The sequence below is a fragment of the Vulpes lagopus genome, chromosome 19 (genome assembly GCF_018345385.1).
Source record: "Vulpes lagopus strain Blue_001 chromosome 19, ASM1834538v1, whole genome shotgun sequence".
NCBI lineage: Eukaryota > Metazoa > Chordata > Mammalia > Carnivora > Canidae > Vulpes > Vulpes lagopus.
This window is the reverse complement of record NC_054842.1, coordinates 14,076,061-14,093,917: the sequence shown is the minus strand read 5'-3', so window position 1 is coordinate 14,093,917 and position 17,857 is coordinate 14,076,061. Positions and strand designations below refer to the sequence as shown.

Genomic DNA, 17,857 nt, shown 5'->3' with positions numbered 1-17,857 from the left:
CTCTAAAATATTTTGGTGCCTGTTGTCTGCCCCTTATCTAGTCATATAAGCACTAGTTTATGTGTATTTAAGAATCCATGCATCAGCAAAAGAAACAGTCAACAAAGCTAAAAGACAACCTACAGAATGGGAGAAGATATTTGCAAATGAGCTATCAGATAAAGGGCTAATATCCAAGATCTATAAATAACTTATTAAACTCAACAGCAAAGAAACAAACAATCCAATCATGAAATGGGCAAAAGTCATGAACAGAAATCTCACAGAGGAAGACATAGACATGGCCAACACGCACATGAGACATTGCTCCACATCATTTGCCATCAGGGAAATACAAATCAAAACCACAATGAGATACCACCTCACACCAGTGGGAATGGGGAAAATTAACAAGGCAGGAAACCACAAATGTTGGAGAGGATGTGGGGAAAGGGGAACCCTCTTGCACTGTTGGTGGGAATGCGAACTGGTGCAGTCACTCTGGAAAACTGTGTGGAGGTTCCTCAAAGAGTTATAAATAGATCTGCCCTACGACCCAGCAATTGCACTGTTGGGGATTTACCCCAAAGATTCAGATGCAATGAAACACTGGGACACCTGCACCCCGATGTTTCTAGCAGCAATGTCCACAATAGCCACACTGTGGAAGGAGCCTCGGTGTCCATCGAAAGATGAATGGATAAAGAAGATGTGGTCTATGTATGCAATGGAATATTCCTCAGCCATTAGAAACGACAAATACCCACCATTTGCTTCCACGTGGATGGAACTGGAGGGTATTATGCTGAGTGAAGTAAGTCAATCAAAAAGGACAAACATTATATGGTCTCATTCATTTGGGGAATATAAGAAATAGTGAAAGGGAATAAAGGGGAAAGAAGAAAAAATGAGTGGGAAATATCAGAAAAGGAGACAGAACATGAGAGACTCCTAACTCTGGGAAACGAATAAGGGGTGGTGGAAAGGGAGGTGGGCGGGGGGTGGGGGTGACTGGGTGACTGGCACTGAGGGTGGCACTTGATGGGATGAGCACTGGGTGTTATGCTATATGTTGGCAAATTGAATTCCAATAAAAAAAAAAGAATCCATGCATATATAAACACAGGATTTTTCAAAATTGGTATTATACTATAGTGGCTGTTTGTATAACTCATTTTTTTCAATTAATAATAAATTATGAATATGTTATTTGGAACAGAATTTTAATTGTCTATGCGCCAGAAATTTGCATATAAATTATGTACTAAAATTTAACCAATTCCCTATAGTTGAATACTTAGATTCTTTTCAGTTTCTTGCTATTTTAATACTTGATGATCGGACATGAAGGCCCTTGGATGCCAAGCAGAATGAACTAGATTTTATCCTGTGGATGAGCCATTCTCCAGGGAATAGTACTACACCCCTAGGGAATATTTTGGAACTCTGGGCAGATGTTTTAGTTTTCAAGATGTGTGGGGATTGCTGTAGATGTTTAGCGGGGACAAGATATATCATCTGCCTCGCAATGTGTAGAACAGTCCTGAGCAATTAGGCCTTGTCCTGTGTCTTGCCCAACTTTCTTTTTTTTTTCTTTTTTAATATTTAATTTATTTATTCATGATAGACACACAGAGAGAGGCAGAGACATAGGCAGAGGGAGAATCAGGCTCTCGCATCATGCAGGGAGCCTGATGCGGATTCGATCCCAGGACTCTGGGATCATGCCCTGAGCCAAAGGCAGAGGTTCAACCACTGAGCCAGCCAGGCATCCCCTTGCCCAATTTTCACATGTCCTACTGGAAATATATGAGGTGAGGAGGCTGATTACCATTATCCAAACAAGCTCATACTCTAACTCTGTTTTACATACACATGCATAATATTCTGTACCCATTTTTAACAAACACCAAGTTTTCTACTACTGTGTAAATCAAGAGAAAAAAATGTATTCTTTTCACAAACTTTACAAGAGTTGTGCACCATTTTTAAAAATTATATTGCTAATATCAATCCATGCCTGTCATTTGCATCATCAACATCACTTACTTACAAAAGTCTGCGTTTGTATGTGGCTTACATTCACTGTGATTCTAAGAGTATGTGTAAGAATCTTACCGCTCACTTCCTCACATATTCCAATACTGTCATGCCCACTCATGCTGTGGAGAAATACATATCTGTATTTCAAAGATCAGTTCTCCTTTGTGTTATATGCAAGGTCTTGTATTGCCCTTTATGAAATTAGGTGGAGGTAGGTCACATTTATTACTGCTCTCATTTTAGGAGAGTAAAGGAACATCAACAATATGTAGTATAAAAATTGGTCATTGGCGATACCGGGTTGAAAACTGCTACTATAAAGAACCGGGAACCATCAGAGGCTTCCAGCAGGAGAGCAACGTGATGAAGCAGAGCTGGAGGCATGGATATGCAGAGAGCAAAGAAAATAAATGGGAAAAAAGAGATGACATGAGGCAAAGAGACCAGAGAGGAAGTAAACGCAATCTGGGCAGGGAAGGAACACAAACCTAGAATATTGCGTTGCCTGCAAGCATCAGAAAGAAGAGCATTCTACAGAGGACGTCTTTAAAAAGAGATGACTGGAATTCAGTGATTGAATGTAGTGTCATGGAGTGACTACACGGTGTTTGCGTTCTCAAACGTAGTCTCATGCATGTGCACACACATTTGCCAGCACACACAGTCCCTCTGCCCTCCTGCTGCCAAAAGGAAGACTTGTCACGTCACTGATTCTCCATCCGACCCCCCAACCCGATGCTACCCCAAGTTAGAGGGGGATAGCCTTATTGGTTTATTTATTTGTTTGTGATTCTCCATCCAAGATAAACCCCGAAATAAATTTTAAGCGTGTTTCAAGTACATTCCAGGTTATAAATCATATACTTGCACTGCCATACTACAGTAAGCAGAAAACCACAAGGATTACACCTTCCTTCCTTTCATGCACACACACCCACACAAAGAGAGACAATAAAAGGAAACTAACACTCTATGAACCAATGATTATATGTCAGCCGCATACATGTTTATTGTTAGGAGTGGCCCTAACAATTAAAATAGTATGACATTGGATGGGTCAAGAAAACCATGGTTCTAAATGGCAGCAAAACATTCCAAAATGAAGTAATAGAGAATCATGGATATAAACTATCAGAGACTCAATGCTGGAAAATATTAGAGATAGAAGAGAATGTCCTGATTAATATTCAATTTCCAATTAAGATTAAAAGTGCATTATTTGCTTAATTATCTGATTTTAGCACAAATATCTGTCCTCAATTTCAAATTTTTTGAGAATAGATAATATAACTATTTCTTTAAATAAAGGAAGAGTGAGTCAAAAAGATCCCCAAATATAATGGGACTCTTTGGACTTCCTGATCCATGTCCACGCAACAGTACTGAGTCAGTAAAACACAAATAACACATTCTTGGTTGCTTTTCTTAACAATGGAAAAGTGAGAAGAATGGCAACCAGATCTTTCTCAATCCTGAGCAATTATTCCCCCACACCACCCAAAAAAAAAGTCAGTTGTATTCCATCAAAGTACATAATGTCCCTAGAAACCTCACCAGTAAATTCTCACATTGTCTGTCTTTTTTTTTTTTTTATGGGTTACTTACATGTGAAATGCATTCCTTAGCCCTGTTCTATTTGCTCTGAGTGGGTAAAATGCAAGACAGAGCCCCAGGACTGAGTTTATTGCCTGAAATGGGTAATGAAGGGAATTAACTTTTCTAGGCAAAGGAACAGATACCAGCATCCCTCTCTCTCCAACTCTGCTTCCAGACCTCTCTTTCGACAAGGGGTAGAATATGTATATATTGTGTATATGTTATGCTACAGTGTAGGAGGTTTAATGAACCATGAAGAAAAAGAAAATGACTTGAAGCTAAGAGAAGATGCTGTAGGTGAGGTTATAGGTGGTTATGGCTTAAAGGCCATAGTCTTTCCTCTTTCTCTTAATTAGCCACAAATTCCAAGCTCCTTGTCATGAAAGACAAGGACCCCATGACTTTCTCTTTGCAATCCTGTGATCTTTGAATCACACGCTCTTCTCTTACGTCTCTAGGTCATCATGCTGTGATTCTTCCTAGAATATACTTCTCTATGATTGTCCTCTGTCTCCTGATTGTTCAAGACTTAGCTCTACTGTGTCACACAGCAATGTAGATAATCTTTCCCTCTGCAATCTGTGCAAACAGGGCCCATCTCCATCTGGGCTCTTACTAGCTGCCTTGTATCATCCCTTTACTCATTTGTCTCCTCACTCACGAGTTCTCAAGGCTGGGGGCCAAGTCTTTTTGATGTCTGTACCTCCAGTGCACAGTAGAGTGAGCACTCAGTGAAGGTTTGTCATTTACCTGACTGGGAATTAGAAGTGCTATTGCCTATAATAGCTATTAACTGTATCACTGATTTTCCCACAGAGGATAGAGAGAGATTTGCAAGTCGGTTTTTACTAACCAGGGCGATAGAGGTCGCTGAGCTTGAGAGGGAAGACACAAGGGGTAGAGCATTACCCAACTTTGATGGTTCTAACCCATTGTGTATTCTCACTCTACGTGTCATGGCCACAGAATCCTCAGGGCAAACTCCCACTGGTTCACTTCAAAATACACAATGTCCATGCAGCAGGGGACGGGGAACAAGTAGTGTCGGTCGTGAGACTTCACGGTTCTTGGAAATCTGGTTTAGAGGCAGAAATCTAGCTGGCAGGACCATGCTAGGAGAGGTGCAGGTGATACACAAGGAGTCCCTAGAGCCTGGGCCTGCTCCTTGTGTGGGATTGTCAGCCCTCACCAGCTGTGTGTGGAGAGACTTTCAAGCACATTTTGTTCTATCATCGTCGAAACCCACTGCTGGAATCACTTTTCTTTTTTATCACATAAGCCCTTTGGGCATAAGATGCTTTTGTTGGTGGAAAGAACAGAAGGTCTCACACTCACAAAGGGTACCAGATGTAGACTTTTGACATTATCTCCATGCAAGGTATACAAGCAGTCATAGACACGCAGAGGCAGAGTTGAAAAAGGAGCCATTCATCATGGAACTTCAGCTTTGTGTCCTGTTACCAGATCATACTTTCTGAAGTACACCGTGAATTAGAACTTCTAATACATCCTATAACTATCTTGCAAACAGCGCTATTATTTTGAAATCATGTGTGGATCAAGTAAGTCACATTGTTTAAGCACAGTGTTGACAACTGTTTGGCATGTCATAAATTACCTTTCAGTATCCTAGGAGCCACTTCTCTAGATCTTCAGGCAGTCTTTCAAGTACAGAATTATTCATAGGATCAATAGACAATGGGAACCGAATCATTTCATCAAAAGGAAAAATGCAATTTACTTGTTACTTACCAAATTAAGTTTTGCCCAGAATTCAGGTCCTTCTTTCATCTCTCTGAGGCTTGGTGGAATGTACCAAAAGCAAATATTGGCATATTCAGGCTGAGGATTAAAAAAAAAAATGGAAGTTGTTTTGTTAGCCTAAGATTAATCTTAGAATGTTATTAAGCTCTTAGCTACTTTCTTTAAGAATTGTCATGTGTGTATTACACTGATAACACATCAGAATCTTATAGAGCTAGATGTTCATTTTGCTTTACTTCGGGTAACAGCCTACTGGGAAATTTTCTTCTCGGTTGGATGAACCCAGAAGGAGCTGTTTCCTCCAGGTAAGGGATGAGCACAAAATTGGGAATAAACATAATCAAGTTTGAAGCTGCCTCAACCAAGCTCTGACGATTAGTTAGCACCAATACACACATGCCCAGAGATGCCTTGGATCCCCCCTCTTCAACCTTGAGCCTTAACTTATTTCTTTCACTTCCATCTCCTTCCAATAACCCCTTCTCTATCTAAGGTAGCCAAAGCTGTCAGGTGTAGCAGGTAATGGAAGACACATGGAAAATTCCCGGTTATCTATGAGTTGATAACATACAACATGCTTGGACTTTACTTACGAGCCCTGTTGTGACCCTAGTCTATACTGCTTTGGGAAAAAGAACATCACCTTGACTCTTGGCTCTCAAGTCTCAGTGTCAGCCTCAAGTATCAGTAAGGTGTGAATCGGCTAGGGAGCTTGTTCAAAACAGATTCTCACACCCTGTGCTTAGAATGCCCAGAAACTGATGTAGTTCATCATTGAAAAGGCTGGAGAATTGGCATTTTATGAAGCGTCTCAGGTGATTCTGAAATAAGTAGTGCATGGTATATGCTTGAGAAACTCAGATCTAAAGTGGCCATAGCCCAATCATCATTTCTGGTAATCTGTTTTGGGTTAAACATGGGATAATCTTCCAGAACAAGCTTTAGTCTAACTATTGTCACATTGACAAAATTTTCTCCACTCTATCTCCTTTTGTCCATCCTCACTGGACAAAAACATAGGAATGTCACAGGCAATCACAAGACTTGTTTTCAGTGACCAGCTGACTTGGGAAATTATGGTGAGAGCTTACAAATTAGACACATAGGAAGAGATTAGATATTTAGGAAACATTCTAGGTCATCCCTACCCACTCAACAGCTTCCTCATTTGATTCTTAGCAGCGAGAGTATTTGAAATAACTTCCATTTTCCTACACAAACACAGTTTGCAGGTAATAACCAATGTTATAATAGTTCTCAGTAACCATCAGAGTTATGCTCCAGTATCACTATAAAGTTTCCAAGTATTTCAGAAAGAGGAAACAGCTATCATCTTATATCTTAAAATCAAGACCAGTACTATGTAGAGTCCTGATTCTAGTGGATTTTAAATCACAAGTGAATGCTCAGAAATATTCCCAGCTCAAAAGATAAGTCCTTTAACCTTTGAAAACTGTAACATTCTTACTGGATTTTATAAAAAAAAAAAGAAAAAAGAAAAAGAGCCAAAAATCTTCAAAATATGAAGTAGTTCAAGATGGAGTACTATTTAATTCAACTCAATTTCTGCAAACATTTATCATGAGACTACAAGAGTCTGTACAAATCCACACAATTTATACTTGGATTTCTGATATAATTGATTTGGTTTCTCTATGAAAGAAATGTACTGGACTTCAAAATTCTTTACTCATTTAATGTGAATAAATCTTTTCAAATAAAGTAACTATGGTTGATTAGAAAGTAGAAGAAAAATATAGTTATTATCTGCCATCAGGTCCTAGGAATTCATGTCTTTATATCAATAATGATTTTTTCCAGATATCATTTATGTTAGTTATCAATTTACTGCTGCTCAGCTCAAATCCATACTTTGTATCTTATGAAAATGGAAGTGGACGCTATAAATATTTCTCCTTGACATCTGCTCCAATCTTAGACTTTATCAGCAGAGGGTGCTGGAGGGACACTGAGAAGGAAGAGGTGTCTCTTCTGGGTTCTGGTGTGCTAACCTCATGGATCTCTTCCAATATGTGTGGGGTTTTCAGCAGTACTGGTGCCCAGCCACAAGCGGACCCCTGATAGATTCCTCCAGCACCACCCCCCTCAGATGGCTTCACAACAGATTGGTCAGTGCCCTAAATTGTTTTTTCTGGCACACTCCCTGCAAGTGGTTTTACAGGGGAGTGCTGCCAGCAAGGTGCCTTGCTTCAGATGTCTTCTCTGGCACCTGTGTGTAGACGAGTGAGTTTCAAGGCACAGCTCTGAAAATGGCTTCCTCTAGCACTTCAGAAGGTGGATCCCTAGCAAATTCTAGTAGTGGGATATCTCAGTGAATTTCTTTGCGATCCAGTGTACTACACTGTGCCCTCTTCAACTACGACTGGATCTCAGCCCTGGAAGGGAGTGGCCTCTTGATGGGGTGCTCTATCCCAATTTTAGGAGTGGTGGTTATTTTCTACATCTTCTATTTCTGTGGGTTTTTTAGGGTTCTCTTTTTCCCTTATGAGGAAATCCCCTATTAATAATTCTTCTTCTTTTCTTAATATGAAATGCCTCACAAATTTGTGTGTTATCCATGCACAGGGGCCATGCTAATTGTCTCCGTATCATTCCAACTTCAGTATATATGCTGCTGAAGCAAGCACAATAATTTTTCATTCTGCACTTTCCCCACTTCAAATTGCTGTGCAGTTTTTGTGTTCTTATTGGACCCTGACTAATACATCATTAACTCATTACTTTTCGTTTGCATGGCAACATCATAAATCATTTTGTAGTAGTTTTTACCTGCTACCATAGCTGCTCTATATTTTAGAAGTTGGGACCTAGGCCTTTTAAATCACCTTTTACATTTGTTTTACTTAGTTTCTGTTTTGATATATTTGAATTGACATATCTGTGATCCCTTTTTCCCAGTATCTTTTAGAATGGTGTGGCTTCAGTGCCGTGGCCTTTGAAAATTGATGAAGTCCTTTTGACACTTCATTTGATTGGAGAAAATTTGATTCCATTTAGTGGAATATTTCTACTTCATCATTTCCAAAATTATTAAGATTTGGGAAAAATATCCCTTTGAATATTCACAAGGAACATATTTGAGTTTTCCTTGTCTCTTTGCCTGTGTAGCTTGAATTTGATACAGTGACTCTGTTCAAGAGGCTTCAAACCACTAATGAATATTTTCAGAGTAGAGCCATTCACATGCCATTTTATTCCCTGTGTATAGGAAAGCCTGACCTCTCAAGTGTCTTAGGAATGCTTTAGTCTATGTACTCTAACACCATAAAATTGAAAAGGCATAAAAAAGAATCCAAGTGTCGACAGAAGACAAATGATAGTGAAGGGTACAAAAACACCTGTAGTGGGGAAAACATTGTCATAATCTTTAAAAATTCATGGAGAAACACAGAAGTACCACTAAAGAAAGGATGGCTGCATTCTAGCCTGAATTTCAGAGAGAAAAGAAATAGATATAGTCTAAGAAATAAAGCAGGTAACTTTGATGTCAATTTCAGCAAGGATTATTGAGCGAACGATATGAGACCCCTTTGGGGAAATATGTCAAGGGTCACCAAGATGTCATAGCTGGCATTCTCTAAAACCAAGTCACATCAAAAGAAATTCATCTCCTTTGCTTATGACATCATTATATCACAATAATAAAAAAGACAAAGCTAGCACTGGGCATTTTAATAAGTAGAAATGCAGAATCTAGCAGACAGAGTGAAATAATCATGCAAGTATAAAATGGAGAAAGGGGGCATGATGGATCTTAACTGACTTCAAGGTATTCGATCTGAAATATCTGATTAGACTACTGAAACATTTCAAAGGCAGCACTGAGTAGCACAAAAAAACCTGGGTTTTAGAGTCACATGGATGTGGCTCGAATCCCAACTTTACCAGGTCTTTGCTTGGACAAGTGTTGAACACTTTAATCTTCAGCTTCCTAATCTATGAAATGGAGATCATACTGTCTATCCCACAGAGTTGGTTTGATGAGCACAGAGATTATTTACAAAATTTATTTCTGTATCTGGCATACAGCAGGCACTCTATTAGCCTAGTGACTATTGCTTGGAGCTATATTGGTAGAAAGAGATGTCTTTTTCAAGTGGATGAATAACCCCCATTAAAATCTGTAGTAGGTGAGACGCATCACTATTTTTGCATACACTATTTGAAGGAGAATGGTAAAGAATTATAGCCTGCCCAAAGATGAGTAACTGAAATATTCAATTCAATAAGCAGAATTTTCTGTGTTCTAGATACTGGACCAGACATTAAGATGAGAAAAATGACTTACACTGGATGCTTATCTCTTGGAACTCAGCGACTAGTAATGGAGCTAGGTAGAGGCAATTAAACTTTAATGGAATGAGAATTGCAAAAGAAGAAACTTCTCATAATACAAGAAGCATCTCTGGCAATAGACATAGCGCACATGTGGAAGCCCATGTACTCGGGTGGATGGCAAGAACTTGGAATGAATAGAGGACAAGGCGTACTGAAGAGAGGTGAAGATGGGGATCCCTGGGTGGCTCAGCAGTTTAGCGCCTGCCTTTGGCCCAGGGCGTGATCCTGGAGTCCTGGGATCGAGTCCTGCATCGGGCTCCATGTGTAGAGCCTGCTTCTCTGCCTGCTTCTCCCTCTACCTCTGTCTCTGCTCTCTCTCTCTCTCTCTCTCTCTCTGACTCTCATGAAAAAATAAATAAAATCTTTTTTAAAAAAAAAAGAGAGATGAAGATGGACATGGAAATGAAAGTCATTTCACGAAGGGCTTCTTCATCTGCCATGCTTGGAAGTTTGGGCTTGATCCTAAAGGCAATGTGGAATCCTGGAGAGTTTCAATCTTGGAAGCAGACTGCACTTTAGAAAGGCCACAGTATGGGTACCATGTGGAGATGGGCTGGAGGGGCATCCAAGATGAGCAGAGGATGAGTTATGAGGCAGGCCAATCTGAAGAGTGATGGAAGCCTGAACTGAAGCAGTGGCTTCAGGAGTGGAGAAAACTGCCCAAGATACCTTTAAGAGAAGGGCAAGGGAGATAGGGAAGACAACATCAAGATTTTTGTTTGGATGGATCATACTTGTAATAACTGAAAGAAGAATGTAGAATTTGGGAAAAGAGAATGGCTACACTTCAGTTTCAAAATGTTGAATTTGAGGGGTTTCTGTAGAGCACAGTCGGATGAGCGTCTGACTCTTGGTTTCAGCTCAGGTCACAATGTCAGGGTCATTAGATCAAGCCTCATGTCAGGCTGTGCTCAGCGTGGAGGTTGCTTGAGATTCTCTCCCTCCCTCTGATTCCCCTCCCTGAAATAAATGAGTACATCTTAAAAATTTTTTTAAAATAAGAAAAAAAGAGATACTGAATTTGAAGTGCCTGTGGTAGTCTAACTGAAAATTTCAGGACATGCCTATGTATAAAGGACTAGAATTTAGGAGACAAATCACGGATAGAGGCATTAGTGAAGCCAATGATAACAACGTTCTAGAAATGGATTAAACATTTCAGGAGGAGTATGTAGAAACAAAAAGAACTAAAGACAGAAGAGTAGGGGCGGCTGGGTGGCACAATGGTTGTGTGTTTGCCTTTGGCTTAGTTCCCGATCCTGGGCATCCTGGGATCAAGTCTTGCATCGGGCTCCCAGTGGGGAACCTGCTTTTCCCTCTGCCTATGTCTCTGCCTCTATATCATGACTAAATAAATTTTAAAAAAGACAGAGGAGTGGAAAATAATATTTAATGGGGTACCCAGATGAAGAGACCACCTTCTCATTGAAACTGAGAAGAAAAAGCCACATGGAAAGGAGAAAAACTGGGAGAGAAATTCAAAGAAACCATAACAGAAGAGCATTTCAAAAGGGAGGCAATGACTGGATAAGGTGTAAAATGCTAAAGAAATTCAACAGAATGAAGATCTAAGACTGTACATTGGATTTTGCAGGTAGAAGGGTGCTGTGATCTAATAAAACTAGATTAAAAGATAACTACAAATTGCAGTGTGCTTGATACATATTAATAGTACAGGTCAATAAGTAATAGAATATAAATAATTCGAGTTTGAGGAAGAGAACTGAGCTGTGAATTATCTGACACAGGAAGTGTTCAGGAAAAGGTTAACTTCCTGTTACCATTACTGTCAAGAAAGGTGTTTCCCACCTTGAACAGGAAATTGACTCAATGTCCTTGAAGATCCTTGATAACCTGGCAAGTCTATGAAATCTAAATAACTCTTCCTAATGTGGAACTCAGGAAGAGAAAAACAAAAAGTTGAATAATTAGGACTCTCCCAAGAGAGCAAAAGGAAATATGTGAATGATAGTATACGAATGAATGAACCTCTAGGAAAACATCTATTAGATCTTAGATCCCACACAGAAAAACAGAAATGATTTTCAGGGGGCCATGAATAATGCAGAATCCATTTGAAATGATAACTTTCAATCATCTTCAAAAAGAGATGCCTTATTTTTGCTGTTTTCAGGAAAAGATATTCAAGTACTGGATACTCTGTTTTGTTGTATTCATTTCCTATTTTCAATGTTCCACTTAACATTCTATCTGCTAAAAAGTGCATGAATATATACATTCATTATATAATATAAATCAAAATATAGACAAGAAAATATAAAAAATATATGTATGTGTGTGTGTGTGTGTATATATATTTAGAGACTTTCATTTTTCCTAAATTGAAAGACTCCATTTCACACACTATACTCTAATCAAATCTCTCTTAAGTATGCATTAGAGTTATATTTCATCAATCCAAAGTAAGCATTTGTTAACAAAAAGGATAATTGCCTTGACACTTAGATGTGAGATTCAAGGTCTAAATGTACATTATTCCTCCAAACAGAACACAGAGAAGAGACGCAAATGCAGATCACATATAAAAACCCTTAGAAGTAGGAATTCTGGAGTGCTATTGAGAAAGCCACCTTCCCTGCTTTGGGGCCATCTGGCTCCCATAGATAAAATATCCAGGACAGAAGGCTGCCTAAGGATGAAAACCCACCTTAACTTGCATTAGAAGGATGTGAATGTTTGCAATTCCATAAAGATGATGGTGTGCGTTTCCTCCCATCACTTTTAAGCCTCTAGGAAGAATATATAAATAACTTCTAAAACAGTTCACCTTCTTTTCATCACTTTTTCTTTCAGCTCTATCAAAAGATTGCAGTTCCAAAGGTGTAAAGCACTTTCCATAAGCACCATGGCTCCCACAGCCAGAGAAATAAAGAAGGTGATTCAAACTTGTAGAATTCCCTCTTTATTTCAACCTCAGGGAAATAAAGAAGGCAACTTAAACTCAAGAAAACTTAAAAAGTCACTCAGATTTGAACTCCAGGCAATCCTAGAGCTGTTGATTTACCCTCACGTGCTTACGTGTGTATCTCTTACAAATATACACACTTTCTTACGTAGTGATAATGCCATTATCATACCTGATAACCGAATTATCAGTAATTCCTCGGTATTATCCAATAGCCAGTTTCACACATTTGAAACTTCCCAACTGTTTCAAAATCGACTTTTTTTACGACTGTTCAAACTAGGATCCCAACAACTCTGTGTGTTGCATATGGTGAGGGGGCCTCTTCTGTCTCTTTGAACCCAGAGTGATCATCACTCCCTCCTCCTTAATTTTTCTTCATGCCACCAACCTGTTGAAGGAACCAGGTCAGGTGTCCTGTAGACTGTCCCATACTCTAAATTCACCTTTTTGCTTCTTTGAGGTGTTACCAGAAAGTTATTTAAATATGGATTCTCTTGCTGTCTATTCAAGTTCCCTCATGTCCCTATTTTTTCAGGAACTTTGGATTCTTTTGTGGATAGTGGTGGAAGGCATGGTCAGGAGTCTCTGGAGCAGTGTTTCCCAAACTTGTGATTTTCCCCAAACTCTGATGGTTTTCCCAAACCATCATCACCATATCTCCCCTGGGCCACTGCAACAGCATCTCAGTTTGTCTGATTTACCCTTTCCTTGGCCTCCCTTCATCTCCTCCCACCTCATTCCTCTCTTCCTAGGACATCCAGCATGATATTTTAAAGTGGAATTTGGGGGGTAAGTGGGTGACTCAGTCAGTTGAACATCCAACTCTTGACTTTGGCTCAGGTCATAATCTCAGGTCCTGAGACCAAGCCCTGTATCTGGCTCCACACTGGGCTTGGAGCCTGCTTAAGAGTCTCTCTTGTACCACACCCCACTCTTCGTGCACTCTCTACCTCTCAAGAAAATAAAATAAAGTTTAAAAAAAAGTTTAAAAAATAAATAAATAAAATAAAATGGAATTCAGACTCCTGTCTGCATAAAACTTCTCCAATGATTACACTTGGAATAAAAGCCAATACTAGAACCTACCTGACTCCACCTGATCTGGTCTCTGCCCCTCCCTCCACTTGCATCACCTCCTGCACACTCCCCACTTGCTTAATATAACTCCTGATTACTCAAATACATAGAATTCTTTTCAGCTGGAAGCCTTTGTAGTTGTTTACTGATTCTATCTAGAACATCTTTCCCTCGGATATCTGCATGGCACACTACTTACCATCAATCAGGTCTCACCTCAAAGATGACCTCAGAAGGCCCTACCTGCATGACCCAAGTGAAACAGGCCACCACACTGCCATCCACATCATCATTCCAGCATTCCACCCTTATTTCTACTATAGAACACACATCTGTAACTCTCCATTTATTTGTAACTCTCTCATGAAACTCCTTTATTATTTTCTTGAGACATCTGCCTCCCTGATGTTTGCTAGGTATTAATTTGCTTGCCTGTTACTTGCCATTTGAATATAAGCACCACCAGGGCAGGGAATTTCCCTGTCTTATACCTATAGTACCTAGAACTGTGCCTGGTGCATAGTAATTGCTCAGTAAATCTTGCTGAATAAATGAATGCTAAAGGTTAGCCAGATTGCTTACATATGAAAAGGTTCCCAGATTATAATCTCCAGGTGATTTTTGCCTCAGGTTAAAGATTGCTATATAATATATGCTATCAGAAGATCTAAGAGAACCTCCTACACTTCATATTTCTTTTTTAATAAAGATTTTATCTATTCATTCATGAGAGACACACAGAGAGAGGCAGAAACATAGGCAGAGGGAGAAGCATGCTCCCCCCAGGAGCCCGATGCAGGACTTGATCCTCGAGCTCTGGGATCACACCTTGAGCCAAAGGCAGACGCTCAACCACTGAGCCACCCAAGCATCCCACACTTCATATTTCTTAAAAATCAGAATTAAATAAGATCCTTCATATTTTCTAACCATATATTTTAGGGGGAAAAATCCAATATTCTCTATCCTTGCAACTATTCTATTTCTTGTATATAGCAAACAGTCCAACCACAAAATGACTTATTTTCCCACTGCTTCAAAGCTAATATGTTCCTATTATTTTATAAAAAGAGAAAACTATATGCATTATTGTACATTCACTTAATTGATTTTTCATGTGCAGGCACCACTACACCACAGTGGAATATTCGCAGTACAATCATCATGCAATTTATATATTTATTCAGTATTATCCTTGGTAATTATTACTGAGCACTTTAATTTTCAATACTTAAGGCACATGTGTTCTTTGCGAATCCAACAAAGGCAAAATACTCACTAATAGAGTAAATTAACATAATGGACTCCATGAATTAAGCTAATGACTTGTTTCTAAGTCTGCAACACAAAAACCAATGAAATATAACAGATTAGAAAATTGCCACCTTCATCACTGTTGACTGACAAAATCAAGAGCACAATTCCATAATCACTTACTTCCAGCAATAACTTGAATCCTTCTCTTTTCTTGATTTCTTCTACAAGGTACCTGAAAATGAGAGTCACAGTAATATTTATAATCTGGCCTCTAACAATTCCATGAACATGACTGGCACACAAAAACACTGTTATTTCGGAATGCAGAGACAAGGCTTAGAAATACAGGCTTAGAAATAAGGAAGGGCAGAGGGATGGGGATAAGCAAGGATTTTGACACATATCCCTGAACGTACTACAGACTCCTGGGGCCCAAGTAAAAAGATGTATCTTTTGGATGAGGTGATATCTATCTCACATGTTAGCATCAGACTTTAACCCCAGTATGAAAACCACCTAAAATAGATTAGAGATAGACCTCTGACCATGTGGGTTTTACATCCATGTTCTAGATGGGGATTTAGCATAGGTACTTAAATGACCTAGCTGGCTTTCGGTGTGTACCTCTACCTGTAAGCTCATTTAAGATCAAGGAAGTTTGACATTGTGTTTTCTAAGGCCAAAACAGAGAGAAAAAGGACTGATCATTAGTATCATGTTAAAAGTAAGTGGGCTGTAGCCACTACTAAAATATCTATGAAGTCATCTCCAGTATCAGAGAAAAGAGAACTATCTTGCCATAAGCAAAGGGCACAGATACACAAGATGTGAAATATGATCAAGAAAAGACCAAAATGACTGAGAACATAGAGTAAATCAACATGGACACCTCTCCCTTGGGCTTGGTTATTATTTATATAAAAAGAGGAGCCATTTGAAATAATTGGCCTTAAAAACTAGTGATTTGATCATGAGCCTTCAGAAGTTCATACCCCTTGACCCAGTATTTCAAATTTGGGGGTAAAATGTAAGGAAATGATCAGGGGCATTGACAAAAATGTACTTGCCAGAATACTTATTGTGATTTTATATATAAAGAAAGAAAAATAAAGAAAGAAAGAAAGAAAGAAAGAGAGAGAGAGAGAGAGAGAGAAAGAAAGAAAGAAAGAAAGAAAGAAAGAAAGAAAGAAAGAAAGAAAGAAAGAAAGAAAGAAAGAAAGAAAGAAAACATGACACTCATTCATGAGGACTGGCTTTGAAAATTCTGGTCCATTCATCATATGAAATTATGGTACAATTATCTGGAAGGGGCACCTGGGTGACTCATTTGGTTGAGCATCTGACTCTTGATTATAGCTCAGGTCATGATCTCAGGATTGTAAGATAGAGCCCTGAGTCAGGCTCAGTGCTCAGCAAAAACTGGAGATCCTCTCTCTCTCTCTCTCTCTCTCTCTCTCTCTCTGAGAGCCTCAGAGAGAGGCTTCTTCTGCCCCTCCCTCCTTCTAAAAAAATAAATATAAATCTCTTAAAAAATAATTATATGGAGTATGATTATGTCACTAACTACATATATTCAATTCATACTTAAGGACAATAAAAATGTTTCTCTTGAGCCTCAATTCCAAGAAAACTGAAATAACACAATCTGCTTTTATAATCTCAAAGATTGTTTCAAAAGAATTAAATAAAGTCATTCATATATGTAATTTTACCTAAATCTATGTGTACATAGATGTGCATGTATTTCATGCAAAATAACTAGAAACAAGATTAAAGTCCAGAAATTGGCAAATGGTAAAATAAAATGTATTATAGCAATGCAGTGTAATATGACACAGCTATTAAAAAGAATGAATTATATATACTTCAATTAAATCACAGGGATGCTCATGATGTATTAGCACGAGATAAAAACAAGGTATTGAGAAATGTTGATAATATGACTCTGCTCTTTAAGAAATTATCAAAAAGAATGCAAAAGTAATACCTATCCCTATATCTATATCTATCTAAAGTTTTTTTCACAGAGTAAAGAATAGAAGGTACACAATAAGTTGTTTGCGTTTACCTGGGGGAGGAACAAACAGGATGCAATGAGGTAGACAGAGTTTACTAACTCTCTTTTTAAATTTTTTTGCGAAGTTTCAGAGATGTGGTTATTCATGTAATTTTTGAAAGAGAACTTAATAAAAGAAAAAAGGAAAGCAAAAAACATAATAGATAGGCATATATAATCTCTGTCGTTACAAGGAAAGATTGTGAACCATACTTTTTTAGCTTCTCAGACACAAACATATATAGGCTATCCGTGAACTCCAAAGCAATACCACACCTCATGCTGAGGAAGCCTACACTAATCCTGGACACCCTGAGGCCATGGAAAAACTTCGCATTGCCAGAAATCCTGGAACTGTCTCTAGAAGATTCTAATTGTACAGCTCATCAACTTTGTGACTCTAGGATAATTCCTAGCCTCCTGAGCCTGCCTCAGTTTCCTTCTGTATGTAACGGAGATGTGGGACTAGGTGGGTAAAATCCTTCCCTAACAGATGATGACTGTAGGAAACTTGCTCAGAAGTCTCAATTTAAGCTATTTCTGTCAAACTGGCTAAAGCTACTCCCTAGAGAAAGGCATCCTAAAACAGAGCTGGATCATTTCAGTTAAAACTCTGCTATTTGGTAATGATGGGGACCTGGGCTTTGTGTCTGGGCCACTGTCCCCATTGTAGCCACTCTCAGAGCCCAAAGTGTAACACTCAACTGAGTTGAGAGCAGAGGTGATTTGGGTGAAGAGTTGCTATTATATACATAATAAAAGGCTTATGCTGGAGTCACCTGACTATGCCCCATGCC

General features: G+C 38.9%; 1 protein-coding gene and 1 non-coding gene across 7 annotated transcripts in view; both read right to left on the bottom strand.

Moving 5' to 3' along the window:
• GADL1 (glutamate decarboxylase like 1) overlaps window positions 1–17,857 on the bottom strand; it is a 162,616-nt gene that overhangs the window by 47,532 nt on the left and 97,227 nt on the right. For all 6 annotated transcript variants that reach the window (XM_041733647.1, XM_041733642.1, XM_041733644.1 and 3 more), the window contains 2 exons: window positions 15,185–15,236; window positions 5,371–5,460 (listed from right to left, as the gene is read on the bottom strand). In XM_041733647.1, coding sequence (XP_041589581.1) covers window positions 5,371–5,460; window positions 15,185–15,236 — 142 coding nt within the window. The remainder of the gene's footprint in view (window positions 1–5,370; window positions 5,461–15,184; window positions 15,237–17,857) is intronic.
• Window positions 7,924–8,030, bottom strand: LOC121479191. Its single transcript, XR_005984692.1, has one exon. It is a non-coding gene; the product is annotated as a U6 spliceosomal RNA (small nuclear RNA).